Source organism: Protomyctophum bolini, assembly GCF_963924005.1.
Source record: "Protomyctophum bolini genome assembly, chromosome: 19".
NCBI classification, from domain to species: Eukaryota; Metazoa; Chordata; class Actinopteri; order Myctophiformes; family Myctophidae; genus Protomyctophum; species Protomyctophum bolini.
This window is the reverse complement of record NC_137880.1, coordinates 24,443,256-24,463,939: the sequence shown is the minus strand read 5'-3', so window position 1 is coordinate 24,463,939 and position 20,684 is coordinate 24,443,256. Positions and strand designations below refer to the sequence as shown.

At 44.6% G+C, this 20,684-nt stretch overlaps 1 protein-coding gene across 3 annotated transcripts in view; it reads left to right on the top strand.

Moving 5' to 3' along the window:
* LOC308334756 (1-phosphatidylinositol 4,5-bisphosphate phosphodiesterase beta-1-like) overlaps window positions 1–20,684 on the top strand; it is a 206,411-nt gene that overhangs the window by 128,044 nt on the left and 57,683 nt on the right. For all 3 annotated transcript variants that reach the window (XR_013965916.1, XM_080791569.1, XM_080791570.1), the window contains exons 10-14: window positions 4,630–4,776; window positions 9,145–9,302; window positions 12,021–12,103; window positions 13,098–13,182; window positions 19,353–19,524. Coding sequence is in view for 2 of the 3 variants with exons in the window: in XM_080791569.1 (XP_080647695.1) it covers window positions 4,630–4,776; window positions 9,145–9,302; window positions 12,021–12,103; window positions 13,098–13,182; window positions 19,353–19,524 (645 nt within the window). In the remaining variant the exon portion in view is untranslated. The remainder of the gene's footprint in view (window positions 1–4,629; window positions 4,777–9,144; window positions 9,303–12,020; window positions 12,104–13,097; window positions 13,183–19,352; window positions 19,525–20,684) is intronic.

Here is a 20,684-nt window from a genome sequence, read left to right as displayed (position 1 = left end):
TCAGTGACAATTATCGGCCCCTCCCCGCCCAGCTTCCCTCCCCCCAAACATGGGCCAATTGTGTTCATGTAGACGCCGGATGCACCATGGTGGATTCGAACCCACAACCTCCGTGGTCGTGGGCATGCAGGCACTTCATCATTGCAGGACTGCAATTTTAGATTATTTTCTCAGCGTTTATTCTGTCCATTACGTTTTTGATTAAACATTTTTTTCATTATTTTCTTTAATACACTATACAGTATATCAATGACTCATTGCGAAGAAATTGTAATCAATGTCTTTATAATCAACTGAATCTATTTGTCTGATTAGTCTGAACTTGTGCAGCCTTCACGTGCCACTCAGTCATGCTACTGTATTTTAAGACATACCGTACAAACACCAGTGAATGTATTTTATTTTATGTGTATTGCATATTCAATTGAACATTATCTGTAGACTAGACCTGCACTTGTCGTGCCCGTCGGCCTCCGGCCTACTTGAGAACGATGCAACTTGGAAACCTAATAATACCCGTTGTCAACATAGCACCCGTTTTAACTATCTGTGTCCCTTTTGTGCCCATATGGAGATCTCTGTCTGTCTTATTCTGTGCCCGAAGAGTGCAACCTGACTGTGAAAAGTGTAGTGGTTAAGTAATCAATTTGCAGGTGTGGGGTTGCCATGGCAATCAATTGGCTGAGGCAGAGGTTGTGAATTGCACAGGTGAGGGGACTTAGGCTATAATTAGGCCCACTGGCAGACACCAGGCACTGCACCCCCTGTGGGGGTGTGTAACGCGTGTGTCGAATGTGAAGTCGGTGGGGCAAACGGTTGTCGAGTTACGTGCATTACAACCGTACACACACACACACGCGCGCGCGTGCACGCAGACAGACAGACACGCAGAGACATGGCGCATTTATAGTAGTAGTAGGATATTACTCAAGTACTCATACCTAGAAATAATTACTAATAACCAGTGTCACACAAAATAACTGTATATTTTTAGTTGTACAACAAATGGCGAAAACAACAAGCAAGCTCACCATGCATTGTACCGTGGTGTGTGCTTGTAGATCTGCAATTTTTTTCTGTTTTCATAACATTTATTTAATCAGCCCTGAAGCTGTACTGTACATCCACCCATTAAAATTATTTTAAATTCTCTGCAAAAACATATTATTACTGAGCACTGGCAAAAAGCAGAGAGCTTTTAATTAAACTGGGTTTGATTTGTACAGCGATGTTCTTCCTCTAAAGCTCCGGCTGCTGGCTGAGTGCCACACACACACACACACGCGCACACACACACACACACACACACACACACACACACACACACACACACACACACACACACACACACACACACACACACACACACACACACACATTAAGAAACATCCTCACATTGTTGGCAAACGAGGTCAGGTTTTATCTGAAAATGCTTGTTGAGTGAGTATTATTAATAATATTAATGTTTTTGTTTTATGCCACTTCTAATTCCTTGTGCTCATTGTGTTTAATTGTCTAGTCAAAGAAGTTATTAGATTTGTACCAAGGCATACTTGTGCGTGATTCCCTCGTTGAGTTTCATCACCTCATCACCCAATTACGTAGCAAATATGTAATGGATTTAAAAGAATGTAAAATTCCCCATAATCAGTAACATGTACTGTAGCTGATACTTGTGTCAACCAAATGAAAGGCAATTAAAGGCAGCACGCGTTGCTCTTCCATAAGGCAAGTTCCATGGCATAATGGATTATGGATCATAGATCTCTTAGGGAATGGCACCTGGCACACTGATTGGTTTCATTTGCGTAACGCCCAAACCACACCTATGCATAATGTTTTAAGGATTTAGATGGTGGCACAAGATTTTTTACGAGGGAACACCTCTTACACAATACTAAATCCCAAAATGAAGAAGATAGGGCTCCGAGATGGAGCCCCATTTCTCTAAGGATTTAAACCACCCTATGGAACATGTAGTATACAAATTGAGCTGCAACAGCAGTGTTCAAGAACCAAACCAAAATAAAATTATATATTAAAAAAAATAAAAAATAAAAAACACACTATTAATCTTCACTGGAACTGGTTCATTTACAAAAGAGGTTTCAACCCGACAGAGATGAAATGTGCAATAAATGTGCCATGGCTGAGTAGAGATGCCACCTGGGACAGAGTTTTTGTCTGTCAGTGGGGGGTCCTCATGGGGGGGTCAGAGGGAGAACTGAACTGGGATCAGATGTCACAGAGGTAGTGTTAATTAGTCCTGCTACTCTGCAGAGGCCATGCCGCATTAATTAGCATAAACTGACCTGGGGGGCCTGCTGACAGTGAGACTGGCAAGCTAGCATCACTTAGCATATTTAGCATACCGATGAGAGAGAGAGAGAGAGAGACACGGAGGGGGGAGTGAGTGAGTGAGTGAGTGAGTGAGCGTATATGAGAGAGGAAGTGTGTGTGTGTGTGTGTGTGTGTGTGTGTGTGTGTGTGTGTGTGTGTGTGTGTGTGTGTGTGTGTGTGTGTGTGTGTGTGTGTGTGTGTGTGTGTGTGTGTGTGTGTGTGTGTGTGTGTGTGTGTGTGTGTGTGTGCGTGTGTGTGTGTGCATGCGTGCGTGCACATTTTATTGGAGTCCATAAATTTGCCCCTGTATTGGCAATAAGAGGAGACATGGAATGGGAGCGGTGTGAAATAAGATGGAGAAGTAGCTATTGGTACAAATGTCGTCGCGAGTGCACACGCAAACACGCACGCACACATTTCATTTAATTAATTGGTTTTGGACCAGTGAGAGCTTATTGAATTTGTTTTGCCTGCCTATCTGTTTGACTGACAGATGTATTGATCACCGAGATAGCAGTGACTTGGAATGAAGTTGCTTCGATATATGTTGTTATGGTTGCCAACCGTACGTACGTCCCTTGAAGACACAACAGTCCTTTTTTTGGAAAATGAAAGATGTGTCCCTTACTGACCTGATAAGAGTACAGTATAACGGTTGCAACACTCTTAATTGTAGCACCAATATGAGGGAGGTGGAAGAGTCCTTTTTTTATTCTCAGAAGTATCAATAAAAGGATAGGCAGATAACTTGAGCTGAATATAATATGCAAAAAATATATATACGGTTATACAGTAAATAATTCAAATAATAACAAACAAACAAAACAGTCTAAAAGGAAAATGGCAAACAAAAATGTCAGCAGATGACACAGTCCGGTGACCACACACTGTCCAGAAAACCAAAACATATGCTCAAAAAAAGTGTGTGTGTGTGTGTGTGTGTGTGTGTGTGTGTGTGCATGCACGTGTGTGTGGGCACGTTTGTGTGTGTGTGTGTGCGTGAGAGAAAGAGATAAAAGCACAATCAGCCGCTTTTCACCATGCCTGTCAGTTTTCCAGCGTCTGCCCACTCGCCTCTCATTGATGATGAATTATATGCTTGTCATTGTCAGTGGTTTCTGGAGTTAAAAGACCTTTTAATGTCCATGCACATCCGACTCAGTATGAGCTGTCTTCAGTCAGAGAGACAGGTGGAGAGAGGTAGATAATGACTGCGTATGAGAGGGAGGGAGGACGACAGTAGAGATTATGTACAACTGGTAATTACATGCTCTGCTATTCTCTCATGGCTGCAGAGAGACATTTCACATGCTGTTATTATTATTATTAGGACATAAGGTTTGTGCTGTACTGAGTGAGCACACATTTATATTTAAGATGTTTCACTTCACTTTTAAGTGAAGTGGAAAAACGGCCATTAAGTCTATTAAGTATCCAGCAAGCAAATGAAATATGATACTTCTGATTATTGTTGAGTGCTCATCTATCTATTAATGCACCACGTCTATGTGTGTACGTCTGTAATCCACCCACGTAACTGGAGAACCATTTGCCCCACCGATTCGGCGACTTCAAATTTGACACACGTGTTCCACACTGAGTGCAGAGCCCGGTGTGAAGTCGCTCGGATTGCCGCTTGTCCAGAACCAGCAAAAAAGCCACTGCCCAGTGATCACCCCTAGATCTCCATATATGGAGCTGGCCTGTTCTGACATCACAATGATGCACGACCTCGCCCTTTATTAGCCAATTGATCACACCTGATCACCCCCCAACGGGCACTGTTAAGTATAATTATACATTGTTATAAGTTTATTTTGCATTATAGACATGGGCTTCATAGAATGTGCTTTCCCAATGAAACGTCTCGATTTTAAGTAAGTAGACTAAACAACATTCATAATTGCATAACTACAGTCGATGTACAAAGAGTTCACCTTCAACCTGCCATCACTGTTTTGCGCATGCCATCATAGGTGACATTATGAAATATGTTCTATACAGTATTTGTATAAAAATAAAAAATAAAACAATCAGGGAAAATAGTTGACCCGTTTTTCATCACCTGCTCCAATTTTGCCCGATGAGACGTCTAAATCTGACCCAGTAAGCACAGCAAACAAGATTCACTTTGCATGACTATCATGTTATCTCTCTCTGTGTGTGTGTGTGTGTGTGTGTGTGTGTGTGTGTGTGTGTGTGTGTGTGTGTGTGTGTGTGTGTGTGTGTGTGTGTGTGTGTGTGTGTGTGTGTGTGTGTGTGTGTGTGTGTGTGTGTGCGTGCGTGCAGGTCAGATCTCCGTGGAGGGCTTCGCCAGATATCTGTCCAGTGAGGAGAACTGCATCATCCCTCCAGAGAAACTGGACCAGAGTGAAGACATGACGCTTCCCCTGACCCAATACTTTATCAACTCATCACACAATACATACCTCACAGGTACGCACGCACGCACGCACACATGAACACACACGCATACGCTGAACTGTACGTTTATGCACAGAATCAGAATCAGAATTCTCTCTCCTAATTCAATTCAGTCATTGAGGAGCTTTATTGTCAAAAAACATCGCCAACGTTCAATGTACTGTATGTTGTGTCACAAGCTAGCTTACAAAACTACAACATATCTTTGCTTTTAGAAATGTATACAGTAAATCCGTGTAGGCGAGGGTATCTTGATTTAACGCTTTTGGGAAAAAAAGCATCTTTTCAAGGTGTTGCAAGGTGTAACTGTAAATACTGTAGTAGCATTTTCTCAAATATATTTGAAATAGAAGTATACAGTGTATTTTCCAAAATTATTTTGAGGTAGTTGCTCCGTTCATACAGTAGTTCTATGTCTCTCTCTCACACCTTTCCCTCTGTTCTACTTTACTCCCAAACAGTGGAATGCGTTTCCCCTGATGCTCACGCATGGATGGTTGTTCATCCATGCGTTGTTCATTCGGAAACACAATTACCTTCGCAGGCGTTAGTGCACACCTATGCATTGAAATGGACTACATTTACGTAACCCAGCATAATCTCTCTAATTATTACCCAATTACATTGCTCTATCAGACCCGTTCATTGATATTCATGAGTTTCTATATTTCTTTAGCCTGGAGATTACACATCTGTCGCGCACACACAGACAGATGTGTATGTGTGTGTCTGTGCGTGCACACACAGACACACACACACACACACACACACACACACACACACACACACACACAGACACAAATACTGTAGACACACACACACACACACACACACACACACACACACACACACACACACACACTCACACACACTCACTCACACACGCATGGTTTTGCGAACAACCCCAATTCCAACCCCCCACTCTAACCTTATGAAACTTCAGTCAAATCTAATTGGGCATGCCGATTCCAATCAAGTCTTTTATTGTACAACATTTGTCCCCGAATGTGGCCTATTGCAGGAGAATGCACGCACACACGCACGCACACACGCACACACGCACGCACACACGCACGGACGGACACAGTGTCCCTAGCTCATTTATCAATCTAACGTAGAAAACCATCACAGGAATCATCTCGTGCAGGCCCGTATTAACACGATCCGGACACAACACCCCTTGCAGCGCCTAACCCTAAAACACTATTAAATCATTAATTATTTGTGTGAAAATGAATCATCACATAAAAATGACATAATCGTGAGCCCTCGCTTCTGCAGCTAAAGCTGTATGCATTAATTATGTCAGCATATACTGACACTCCAAGGAAGACGACGCACATCTAGGTAATGAGGCTTCAGTGCTCTATGACATATTGATGCGTTTGGTGACAGCAGCTGTGAGTCTTGTGCTACAGCAGATTAAAAAGCAGGTGAAAAAATGTAGTTCCAAAAAGCTAGACAGAGTGAAACCTGGGGAAATGTCCATTTCGCTGCTGTTTTACTAAAAATCCTTTCGCACCCACACGCACGTATAGGTCTTAATTGAGTCCAAAATGCTGTTAAATCTCATTCATATGGGTGACTGATTGAAACATCTAACCTAATTGGGGGTTTTTTTATTCCGGTTTTAAATGCTGTTGTTAACCCTGTAAACTGTAAATGCAACTACCTGTTTATGTTAGGGACGTCTATGGGTAATTGGGTATGTTAGATTTTAGATGCTGTGACAATGTGGTTTACACTTGAGCCATGTTGCAGTTTAGATTTATAATAGCCTACAGATTTCATTTATTTATACAGCCTTTTTAACACGGATCACATTTAACACTGAGATTTTAACATTTTAACACTTGAAACTGTAGCTGCTGTTGGTTTTTGAATGCTGAACCCTTGAAACTGGGATGTTAGGTCACATAAGTTTACCTAAAAAGAGCTGCTGTTTGTGTTAGATGCCTGCCAGATTGTCAGACGAACGATGAGAAACATTTGGCCTGAGCTGAGACCTGAGGTGACCCTCCTGAGTCCCTACGCTCACAGAATGGCAACAATTGCAATGAGACGAGCGATGATCGTCCACTTTTTTGGTCTGTGCAAGTTTGATAAATGAGGGCCACTGTGTGGCATCTATGTACGTACGTGCCACAGAGAACACAGCATGCTTACAACGGACATGCACGTCCACACACACACACACACACACACACACACACACACACACACACACACACACACACACACACACACACACGCGCGTCTACATGCTCCTGGCAGAGCACAAGTCACGCTACAGTGGCCATTTTCTATTGAGAGAACATTAGCATTCATCTATTCAAATCTATTCCGGCAGAGGATGTGAAGAGTATCAGATCTTTCAAGTGAATCGAATTTTCTCCAGTGCGACGGCAACAAGGAAATGCCCTTACAATAGGACCGCTAAATAAATAAATAAATACCCTTACAATAGGACCGCTGGCCTGTGACCACAGTAAACTAAAACAAAAAAAAATCAGAGAGTACCTGAGTCGCCATTTATTACTTCCTGCTGTTGCATTATGGATAGAGACATATTGTGACACTGTACTAAACATGAGCAGAAGATGAATTACTGGGAGGGAAATATAGAAATACAATGAATGAATGAATATATGAATTAATGAATATATGCTGTACATTAAATAACGAAATAGCCTCTCAGCTGTACATTAAATAACGAAATAGCTATTTTCTGTGAAGGTTTTCCCCATAGATGTATGGGGTTTATGTGGTTATGTCAAAATGATGTGGAAACAGAATGTGTGGAGGTATCAACTATCAATGTACACAGTTTCGGAGATTAGCCCTCATGTACACACAGACAGACCCTTTTGTAGATCAAGGGTGTTGAGGGGTGTCAATTTGATGTCTCAGGACCCAAACTTACAAAACATATTTATGAATTAATTAACCCGTTGTATACCCTATTTCCCGATCTAGCATCACAACTTATTGGGAGCTTGTAGGTCTATTTTTCATTCAGTTACAGTTACAAAATTGACATTTGGCAAAAATTAAATAAATAAATCATTTTGTAGGGTCTTTGGACAACAGTGTTGTAGATCAGTGGTTTTCAACCAGTGGTCCTTGAGGGGGTTCCAGGTGGTCCCCAACCAAAATGGAGAGTTGGTTCATGGAAACTATAGATCTTTAACTCTTGAGAGTATAAAATTGTACTTCCTCAAGAGTTAAATTATTGTTAAACATCTGCATTACTTAATCTATAAGAAGTCTACACAATTAGAGAATATAGAAGAATTGTTATCTCTCCTAATGGTACCACATCAATGCAGCATGGAATTGTGCACAAAATCTTATCCAACGACAACAACATATTCTTTAGTTTTGGTTTTGAGAGGCCAAATCTCATCAAATGCTGTGGCACAAATGCAGAAAAATAATGGAACCGGTAGATGGTGTTCCTCCTGCAGGCTCAGTGTCAGCCTCTCCCCTGCTTTGGAGGAATGTTTGTCTGTGTCCCGCTGGGTAGGTAATGGGAGGGCATCGGGGCGTTTCATGCATTCATTCCCGCTGATTGCCGCCGCTAATCGATAGCGAAGCGGAGCCGCGTCTCATGTGGTGCGCGGGCCGCTGCACAGGATCTCATTTAGAGAAGAACCGTCTCCTTAACTGATTTAAGAAAGAACCATGTAGCACTTTAACCCCCCCCCCCCCCCCACCTGGCTGGGACTCCAGAGGACAAACCGGAGAGAGAGAGGGTGGGACGGAGGGAGTGTGTGTGTGTGTGTGTGTGTGTGTGTGTGTGTGTGTGTGTGTGTGTGTGTGTGTGTGTGTGTGTGTGTGTGTGTGTGTGCGTTCGATCAAAGAAAGATTATCAGACTTATGACAGAAATACACACACACACAGACAGAGATAGAGAGATAGACAGAGAGAGAGCATGTTACAGCAAGAGTGAGGGAGAGAGGGACAAAGACAGACAGACAGACAAGTCTAAAGTGAGTACCCAGCTCTTTCTTGTCATCCCGGAGTGGCCCCATGTTGGCGCTGGTGCAGCTGCTAATGTGAAGAGATAATTGCTTGGCTAATGGTGGCAGGCGATGGTTCACCTGCCTTGGATAATGACAATTGTATTGTTTTCACTGCATGAGGACAGAGAGCGCTGTTAATGAGCTCTGGAGAGGAGTGATGGGGAAGGCTTTTGTGAACAGCCCTGGACTGTTCATGACCTCATGGGCTTTATTTTCATCCATGCTAAACCCCTAAAACTAGGCTACTTTGCCTTTTTTACAAATTACATTAAAAAAAAAAAAATAGCCAATCTACAAGCTCACAACGTGTGTGTGTGTGTGTGTGTGTGCGTGTGTGTGTGTGCGCGCAACCAGCTGGCCAGCTGGCGGGGAACTCGTCGGTGGAGATGTACAAGCAGGTGCTGTTGTCGGGCTGCCGCTGCATCGAGCTGGACTGCTGGAAGGGACGCACGACGGAGGAAGAACCCGTCATCACTCACGGCTTCACCATGACCACAGAGATCTCCTTTAAGGTGAGTCCATGACCACAGAGATCTCCTTCAAGGTTTGTCCATGACCACAGAGATCTCCTTCAAGGTTTGTCCATGACCACAGAGATCTCCTTCAAGGTTTCTCAATGACCACAGAGATCTCCTTCAAGGTGAGTCCATGACCACAGAGATCTCCTTCAAGGTTTCTCCATGACCACAGAGATCTCCTTCAAGGTGAAGCCATGACCACAGAGATCTCCTTCAAGGTTTGTCCATGACCACAGAGATCGGGAACAATGTGCTTTTGAGGGATAGACGATAATGACAGACACGCTAGGGAGTGACCACTGACGTACGACCGACATACGCAGCCGATTACAGTACACATGCTCTGCTTGCGCAATTAATGAAAGTCACCTGCGGAGTAGAATAAGACTGATGGAGTTTTATTGAGAATTAAATTGTAATGTGAAAGAGAAGCAAACGACAGTCAAAGAAAGTACGGGAGAGAGAGTGGGAGGACAAAAAAGAATAGAGGCTGGGTTATTATTAGACAAGAGCTTTTTTCACCATTGGGAAGAAGGATTTTAAATTAAACCAAGTTCATGTTTGTGTAACTGACTCAGTTCATCTTTGCGAAGCCTTTCTCTGCAAAGCCTTGGCCGTTTAGCTGCGTTCAGCAGTGTGTTCAGCACACATCATCCTGCTTAAGGCACTGACATAGTCTGTAAGTACATAACCTCGGATCCCTGGCTTGTGTTCTCCGGAAGAAAGCCACGGCGAACGCTGACATGAAGAGAAATGTGGATAGATGTTACTACTGATGGTATAGGGCCGGGCAGGAGCCGTTCAGGGCTATGGCAATTTTTTAAATTATTTTACCTTCCAGTTTAGCTGATAGATATAAATTGTTGAATCTGATTTTGGTTTGCACCTGGTCAGATAAACACAAACGGGGCTCTATCTTGCTTTTTAGGCATCTTTTATTCTGATTTTAGTCTGCAGTTCTCTGTGTACGACACTGTCGCGGGACAAAGCATAAATTAGGCTTGACTCTATCACCTGCTCAAGCAAGAGCAGCTCTCGAATTCTTAGGATTTTTACTGTGATCTCTCGCTGTTGAAGTATACAATCCTATTATATAAAAGCAATTCAAAGCAATTGTCCTCAAAACCACACCTCCACTCTGAGTTACAGACCTGTGACTCCTCAAGGAGCCTTGGGGGTTCTCAGACCCCAGTTTGAAAACCGCAGAGTCCGTGCAGTGGTTTCCGTTTCAGGAAACGGTTCAGGCATGTTCTCGCATTACGTATTGATACTTTTTTACTGTCTTACTTTAAAGAAATGGGCTCTATGCACACAGAGTAGCTCTTACTACTTCCAGGCCGCTTCCCTACTTCTTTCAAAGGTGTTACCAAGAATACTAATTTAGGCTCTGTTGCATTTAGTGCACTGTGGTTCTCAAACTTTTACATGTCAAGGTTACAACCAAATGGAGCTGTAAGCCCGTACAGGTCAATTTGGAACCAACTCAAGGACACTTTGAGAACCACTGGTGTAGCTGTGTTTCCAACGTGCACAATTGCAGCACCCTGACTCTGTTTGACCAGAATGGAACAGAGTCTTCATTATCATTAGTATCATCGGCACCTGTGAAGGAAGTACAGGGAAGCGGCCCAAGTTCTTTCCAAAATGGCGTATGCATAGAGCCCATTTCCAGTTCAAATCACACAATGCTGAGCTGAAACCCTGCAACAGTGCAGAGGTCTGCTAATTGCATTGGTTTATTCCACACGGACCCCAGCAAAGTCTGGACTGCTATATGTCTGGACTGCAAATTAGCCTTTAGTAAACATAATATCTCCCAGGCATTCTTCCTTGATTGGGGTTATTCAATCCACGGTCAATTAACTTCATACCCACATAGCCAGCATTTAATTATTTGGCCCGTATGACCATAATGATTAACCCATTAAGACCGGGAAAGCCTATTTGTTGTTATACCTTTAAAACCGATCTGCATCTGGGTCAAATATTTTTAATACAAAAATATTTGTATACTTAACTAAGAAGATCAAGGACCAGATGGCGGGATTATATCTCCAAACTGGCCTCGGAACGCCTCGGATCTCTCTGCTGGAACTGTTGCCCCTGCGACCCGACTCCGGATAAGCGGTTGAAGATGGATGGATAGAAAACTATAATTGGCCTTAGGTCTAAATGAGTTAATGGGCCTAGACTAGAGCCTCAGCACAAGCTAACAGGCACTGCAATGCCACCATCAAACATGGTTGTCACCAGCCTGAGGAGAGACACTGGAGTTTAGGAAAAAAAGCACCCTAAAGCAAGTGCCCAGGTACAGGACAAGGACAAACAACAGTACATAGAAGAAGGATAAGGTCTGCACACTGGAAAATAGAAAGAAAATAAGCTCCACAGTCCACTCTTTCACACAAGGATCTTGTGTGCTCCTTGTGTGATCAGACAAGGATCTATTAAACTAGTAATGGATGGATAGTGCATCAATATCTGATTCACAAGCTCACGTTGCCCGCGATGTGACACAGTTTGTATGTAGATAGATAAGCTACAGTATTTGATGTTGTGAGGACTTCATGCAGGGCTTATACTGTAAAATTATCATTGTCTTTCCCAAAAGTCCTCAATGGCCAAGGTTATCCAACCAAGGACAACAATGGACGGGTGCTGATGATGTATAATTCATCTTAACTAGCCACCTGTCTCTGTTTGAATGTGCAGGAGGTGATCGAGGCCATCGCAGAGTGTGCCTTCAAGACGTCACCATTCCCTGTCATCTTGTCCTTTGAGAACCATGTGGACTCGTAAGTTCAACGTGCGGGACTACTTACCTAATTGCTTGCTGTGTTGTTGCCTGCCTGGGCTGTTGTATGTGCTATTAAAACACTTACTGGCTCAGAGGTAAGGAGCAGGTTGGGCGTCAAAGGCTGTGAGGGGTTGATATTAGAAGCCGTCATGTGAATGTGTCATTGTTATTGGTAATTACAGTGGTTGTAATATTATATTATGGCCACTGGTGTGTTTGAGGGAGTGAGTGAGTGAGTGTGCCGGAGCGCAAGTGCACGTGCATGCGCGTGTGTGCGTGTGTGTCTGTGTGTGAGTGTGTGCACAAGCTATAAGCATTCTGCCATTTGTTGATAATGATGTATTCTGCACTGTAATTTGACCTTTTTCATTGTAATTTTTATTTTCTTTCTTTTACAATATAATAATATGGTCTGTATCTTGGAGTCTTAATGCTTAATGTAAATGTATGTAAAGCAGTGGTTCCCAAACTTTTTCATGTCAAGGACCCCCAGATTGACACTAATTAGCCTACAGACCCCCATTTGAAAAGATATACCAGGCAAGAGAAGATTGTTACGGCTGTAGCAGCTATTCTCAACCCGTTAAATTTCAAGGACCACCAGTTTGACATACATTAGTCTATGGGCCCCCATTTAATGGCATTTCTATCTCTGGGACCACCAATTTATATTGTAAAATAATGTAAATTTAACTCTGAGAGTGTACAAATTTGGGTTACAGACCCATAAGTCCATTTGGTTCCAAACTATCATTTAGCTGGGGACCCCCTGGAACTCCCTCAAGGACCCGGGACCCCACTTTGGGAACCACTAATGTAACCCCCCCCCCCCCCCCCCCCCATGTGTGTGCACCTGTGTGTGTGTGTGTGTGTGTGTGTGTGTGTGTGTGTGTGTGTGTGTGTGTGTGTGTGTGTGTGTGTGTCTGTGTGTGTGTGTGTGTGTGTGTGTGTGTGTGTTGTGTGTGTGTGTTGTGTGTATGTGTCATACCCAGGCCCAAGCAGCAAGCTAAAATGGCAGAGTACTGCAGGTCAATATTTGGAGATGCTTTACTAACAGACCCCCTGGAGAAATACCCTGTGAGTACGCAGCATATCACACACACACACACACACACACACACACACACACACACACACACACACACACACACACAGACACGTACAGTACACCTGTGTATACTATACTTCTGAGGACATCAATAGCTGAAGATATATCGGGGGCCTGCAATGTTTCGATGTGTGACGACGAATAAACTATACTGTAGGAACAACTCTAACCCCAACCCTTACAGCACCTGACCTCTAAATGTCTCATCCTAACCCCAACCTTTTGTGCTTTTACTCAAGTAAATGTTGAATTCCGGATTTCACTTATAATAGAGTATTTCTAAATTGCAGAATTTATACTTTTACTAAGTAAGAAATGTGAGTACTTTTTTCCACCACTGCAATATGCTAACATGGATGGTGAACAGTGTACTGTGTAGGGCAGCGGTGTGACATTAAGCGGCATTACGTTGCGTTGCGCTGTAATCTCTATGCCGCTTTTCTTGGCAACCCTTTATCAATTTCTCCTCAGTTGCCATGGCGACCAGTCAAAAGCTTTTGCTTTGTCCCCTTTGTGGCGAAACTCCTGCGAGGCGTCTATAAGTGTGTGACGCACACATTCTCAAACACACTGTCTGGCGCACACAGCCACGCACACACACACACACACACACACATGCACACACACACACACACACACACACACACACACACACACACACACACACGCATATGCACATGCTTTCTGCTTCTCAATTGTCTCTTGTTACACATGCGCTGCACACACACACACACACACACACACACACACACACACACACACACACACACACACACATGCATGCTCGGTTACCCACTCGCATGCATACACATGCATACATGCACAAACTTCCTCATCTCCATTTCCATTTATACGCATATCTCGCAAGACACATTATACTCTCTCTCTCCTTCTCTCTCACCCCTTCCCCTGCTCGCTCCCTCGCTCTCTCACTGTCGCTCGCCCTTTTTAAACCATAAAACAACCATGTCTCTTGTGAGGACCAGGAAAAGTGTCCTGTTCCTTATACTATATGCGGACATCTGGCACTCACAGTATAGCAATGTATATGCGCACATGCACGCATGCATGGCGCACACACACACACTGACATACATACACACACACACACACACTCCTCCTTGTGTGGGGGCCTGCGAGTGTTGGTTGTTGTCCCCTTGACAGAATGGAAGAACTACAGCGGGGTTCCCAGTGGTGTAGCGTTATCTCACTCACAAGGCACTCCTCTGAGGCTGTTCCCCTGCCAAAGACACAGAGCCACGGCGCGACCAATCCTTCTGACATTGGATCGGTGTCAGAAACACTTTCACAAAGGAGAGGCTGGGAGAGGGGCAGAAGGAACAATGTTGAAGGAGTCATAGGGGTGTAACGATACATTTTAACAGCGATACGATATACTGTATGGTTGAAGATACGATACACGCCATGGACGATATTGCTTCATTATGGCAATATGATACGATTCAATGATTTAAAATCCATACAGTAACTATTTCGCAAATACATGAAATGTGTAATATGTAATGTGTGAACTGTGAAGCTTGTGGATAGTGCAGGTTTTTAAGGGAAACACAGTGATTCTCTGGCAAATATATGGACATTGTATTTGAACACATGGACAAATCCACGCCTTGGCATGAACACAGAGAATACACACATTTATCGATAGACCGATACTGTAGATAGAAGTGTAGCTACAGTATATGGAATGGAAAAGTAATTAAACCACTCTTTTAATTTTTCTTCTAAAATTGCTAATGCACAAGTACTTATTTTTCATACAATTGATTATTTCCATTGCAAAACGATACGATACAAAGTCGAAGGATACAATACACAATATGTTGCTGTCTAGACATTGATATACTCAATACAATTATTACACCCCTAGAAGGAGATGAGACGACTGCGAGTAGACTGAGCGTGAGAGTAAAGCCTGATTTATACTGTCGTACGCCAGAGTCATGCGCTGAAAATAACCACGGATGATAATAATAAATAATAATAATCATTAGACCTATCCCGAAGGCGAACTGTAGTTTTCAGCTTCTCACAGCTGAGAGCCGCCCACAGAAGAGCCCAGGGGCAGTTAGGGGCACCATGACACATTGTCGGGGCTGGAACCTGGGACCTTCTATCCCCAGGCAGTCCGTCTGTATACCAATAGAGCTACAGTACATTATGGCCACCCGCGCAGTGCATTGTGAGCTTGTGGATCTCCTGAGAGAGGGACTATCGGGAAATGCAGTGAGAGAATGATGGAGGGAGAGAGTGTGAGAGAGAGAGAGAGAGAGAACACACGTCTGAAAATATAGAGCGAGAGAAAAACTCCAGAGATTGTGAAACAGCAATAGTAGTCACTCAGGGAATTGGATTTCAGCCTTTGATCAATGTAAATTAATGGGAAAGGTGAGCACAATGACAGCCACTCCCTTGTGGCGCTGTACTGAGATCAGCCTGTACGCAGACAGCAGCGTGGCGAATGGAATATCAGCTGTACTAAGATCAGCCTGTATGCAGACAGCAGCGTGGCGAATGGGATATCAGCTGTACTGAGATCAGCCTGTATGCAGACAGCAGCGTGGCGAATGGAATATCAGCTGTACTAAGATCAGCCTGTATGCAGACAGCAGCGTGGCGAATGGGATATCAGCTCTGTAACTCCATATGGGCACATAGGCACCCCATCGGTTCCAGCAGAGCTTAGGATGACATTAGGAAAGGATTAGAGATTTCTCTGCAAAGTCAAGCTACTGTAGGCTATACATCCAACTCCCTAGAACACTCCACACAGTACTTCCAACTCCCTATAGGCCTAAAGAACATTTGTCTTCCAGGGAGTCGGGGACCCCCAGGGGTCCTTGTTTCCGGGGGGGGTTTTCAGCAAAAGTAGTCAACATACATGGCATCACAATCATTTTAACCCCTTCATTCATGTATACTTTGGGCCCCTAATAAAATTATTAGTATTATTTTGAGGGGCGCTAGAAATGATTGTGTGATGATACCACCTTGTGAGGTGGGGTGGGGTGGGGTGCACCTTGAGGATTTATTGAAATATGCCAGAGTTCAACAAATGTTGAGATCCACTGATCTCTAAATAATATAAAGTAAGTCAAAGAATAGGCTATGAGATATAAATGCAGTGGAGTAGTTAACAGCCTTTGGTATTTCATGCATGCGTGAGTGCCTGTTTATTCAACATCACCGCTGACTGTTTTTAATAATGCATTATTAATACGCATAAACAGTGAGATCCCAACAGCAGTGTACCTATAAATAAATCACAGACCTGCCTACTTTGCTCACCGCCTCCCCAGAGAGGGGGGGGGGTGTGTTTGTGTTTAACGCACGGCCTCCCTCGGCGAAGCTGGTTTTCTAGTGTTTAAAGTGTAAACTTCAACAGTGTTTTCGTGTGTCTGCGAGGTGCGCTGTAGCTAACGAGCATCGCTTGCTCAGCAGAATCCTGGTCTTGGCCTGCAGGACGCCATGCAGGCGTGTGTCGTCTGCAGGACGCCATGCAGGCGTGTGTCGCCTGCAGGACGTCATGCAGGACGCCATGCAGGCGTGTGTCGCCTGCAGGACGTCATGCAGGACGCCATGCAGGCGTGTGTCGCCTGCAGGACGTCATGCAGGACGCCATGCAGGCGTGTGTCGCCTGCAGGACGCCATGCAGGCGTGTGTCGCCTGCAGGACGTCATGCAGGCGTGTGTCGCCTGCAGGACGCCATGCAGGCGTGTGTCGCCTGCAGGACGTCATGCAGGCGTGTGTCGCCTGCAGGACGTCATGCAGGCGTGTGTCGCCTGCAGGACGTCATGCAGGACGCCATGCAGGCGTGTGTCGCCTGCAGGACGTCATGCAGGCGTGTGTCGCCTGCAGGACGTCATGCAGGCGTGTGTCGCCTGCAGGACGTCATGCAGGCGTGTGTCGCCTGCAGGACGCCATGCAGGCGTGTGTCGCCTGCAGGACGTCATGCAGGCGTGTGTCGCCTGCAGGACGTCATGCAGGACGCCATGCAGGCGTGTGTCGCCTGCAGGACGTCATGCAGGTGTGTGTCGCCTGCAGGACGTCATGCAGGCGTGTGTCGCCTGCAGGACGTCATGCAGGCGTGTGTCGCCTGCAGGACGTCATGCAGGCGTGTGTCGCCTGCAGGACGCCATGCAGGCGTGTGTCGCCTGCAGGACGCCATGCAGGCGTGTGTCGCCTGCAGGACGCCATGCAGGATGCCATGCAGGCGTGTGTCGCCTGAGGCCACGGAAAAGTAGCACAGTAAATGCTATAGCGCTCGCGAACACAATCTCGGCCATAGAACTAATGTCCAAGCTAAGCTCAATAATATATGCCTTTTTGTATCAAGGCCCATATTGAACATTTAAGCCACGGACCACCATTTGATGACATTTAGCCTCTCAGACCCAAAACTTTGAATATTTTGCTGTATTGATGGTTGGTACCATTAGGAGAGATAACAGGCAAACGTTGATCAAAATAAAAATTGTTCTACATTCTCTAATTGTGTAGACTTACGTAATGGAGATGTTTAACAATAATTTAACTCTTGAGAGCGTACAAAGAAACCAAATGGACCCGCACAGGTTCATTTGGTTTCATTTTACACTCTCAAGAGTTGAAGATCTATAAGGGTCCATTTGGTTACCAACCCTCTCGAGGACCACGTGTGGTCCCCGGACCACTGGTTGAAAACCACTGATATATGCCCTTCTGGCAACAGCTAAGGAAAGTTCTTATTGCGCCTGTCTCCTGTCTCCTGTCTCCTGTCTCCTGTCTCCTTCCCTTCGGTGACCTCTCCTTGGGTTCCTCCTCCTGTCTCCTGTCTCCTGTCTCCTGTCTCCTGTCTCCTTCCCTTCGGTGACCTCTCCTTGGGTTCCTCCGGCTGCCCAAATGTTGCCAGCGTGGCAGAACGTTGTGTGCACGCAGCCTCCAACTGCTCTGTAATCAAAACATTGGACATGCACCTGCTCCCTCTCCTGTCATCCTCATAACAACAACCCTCCCCGGGCCTAGTTCAATTCAATTTTTCCAACAGTTGCCATAACAAAACAAAAGCAAAGTCCCACATCTTATTTCCTCAGCCAATGTGTATAGTACAGCAGAAATATTCAGCATACAGTGCACTTCCTCTGTCTATTGTATACTATGGACAAACATATGGGGCATCTCTCTCTCTCTCTCTCTCTCTCTCTCTCTCTCTTCCCTTTCCTGTGTCTTATAGCTTTGTTCAGATCAGTTTTGTTGTTATTGTGGTAACAATAAAACATAGGCGTGAAGGAAGAAATGGCAGATCTACAGTACAAGCTGACATTGCATTGCGATGTGTGGCATACGTATAGGTCAGGCTTCTGTATCCGAGCCGCCGAGTGAACATCCCAGACTGAGATACATCTTTGCAAGTCAGATTTGAATCGCATTTCAAAGCCACACCTGGGAATGTGGCACAAATCCGAAATGCGGAAATCTATTTCTGTGTGTTTTTTGTATTGTTTTTTTTCCAGATTTTATCAAATAAAATAAAAACAATCTAAATTCCGTTCTGGATAGGCGAACGATCTGATTTCGGCTCAGAGTGTGAACATGTTGCCTCTGTCTGTCTTCCTATCTCTTTCATTAACCCCTTGAATCCCAACATCCCTATATATTCTGTGGGGAACATTGCGGTGCGATGCGTTGTGAGTTTGTAGATTGGCTATCTTGGCGATTGTCATTGTCATGGAGGGTTTAGTGATTCCCAAACACTGGCTCGGGACCCATGTGTCCCATTACATCACCTAATCATAGCATGAGTTAGACTTTAATATATTAGCGCCCCTCATGTCACACAGGTGTGATAATTGTTTCCTACATTTAATTTATACATTTATTTATTTATTTTAGTTAATTAGTATCATTTCAAAACATTTTCTGAAATAATTATTTTTGTTTTATGAATTACAAACGAGTTCAATGATTTTTCAAAAGAATGTCATGAATAAATGAAAATGAAATCAAATGAATTCCATTAATTACAAACCAAATGTTTAAAATAGGCAATATTGTGAGTTGTTATCACTATAGCTTGGGTCCTGGGGAGACATCAACATCCCTCTCTCTCTCACTCTCTCTCTATGTCTCTCTGTCCCAGTTGGAGTCCGGTGTCCCTCTGCCCAGCCCCATGGAGCTGATGGGGAAGATCCTGGTGAAGAACAAGAAGAAGCACCACAAGCCGGACGGCAGCAAGAAGAAGCTCTCAGAGCAAGCGTCCAACACCTACAGCGACTCCTCCAGCATGTGTGAGCCCTCGTCCCCCAGCGCAGGTACGCACGCATGCACACACAAACCTATACTGTATCTCATTCTCCATATACTGTATCTCCATATTTTTTACTTGGTGTTCTTTCGTACGGCCTGCTTGATCATAATTTACAGCATAAAAAGTAGCAGTACAGATCCGCAATCTCGAAACGTGTCGCGAAACGACCTCTGCTACTGTTTTCGGTGCGGAATTTGAATCCTGGAAAGTAACAGTTTTGGACATAATATGAGGTTTCCACCGGAGAGAGACGATGTGTGTGTGTGTGTGTGTGTGTGTGTGTGTGTGTGTGTGTAGCAGCAGTGGCTCAGAGTCTCCCTATGGGTAACAGGAAATTACCTTTTAGGCTAGTAGTTAATATGTTGGCTTCCCACGCGGGAGAGCCGGTTTTGAATTGTGGGCGTTACGCCTGCATGCATAATAATGTATACAGGACAGCAGGAAAGGGCCCTGCCTGGATGGAGTCTACACAAGAATCCTGCGAATGGCACTAGGTGTCACGTGGATGTACCACATCAGAAGTGTGGTTCTCTGGCCTGGGCCGTGTCTCAGTGGTCCAGGCTGGTACCTTGGCTGGTAATCCAGTCTGGCAGTGTGCAGCGGGTTCGACTCCCGATCCCGACGACCTTTACTGCATGTCACTCCCCCATCTCTCTCCCCATTTCCTTTCAGCTTACTGTCTGTTCCTCTATAAAAAATATTAAATAAAGGCGAAAGCTGCAAAAAAAAAGGAAATGTGGTCCTCTATGGGGACCTACCACGGGTCACAGACAAGGTTGAGAAGGATGAGACTGGCAGGGCACTGCGCCAGGCAGCCGGCCGCCCGGACCTAGCGGCAAGGAAACTGACACTGTGGGAGCCAGCCCAGGGCACACCACCTACATAGATGCACTGCGGTGCGACAGCTTAGCTAATAACACTTTAGAGGTCAAGAACCTGATGCTAGATATAGGAGAGTGTGGAGGGCTACGATTCTGTAGTCCCAAGTTGGTGTTGGTTAGACCGCACTCTCGCATCGCATTGGCAAGTTAAAACAGCACAACAATGTCACCATATAAAGTTAGAAGTGATATACATAGATGACTTACACTAAGAGAAGAATCCAGTGCTGTCAGAGGATCGGGCTATCCAGGGTAGAAATCTAACCAGTAAGTGTTACGATGA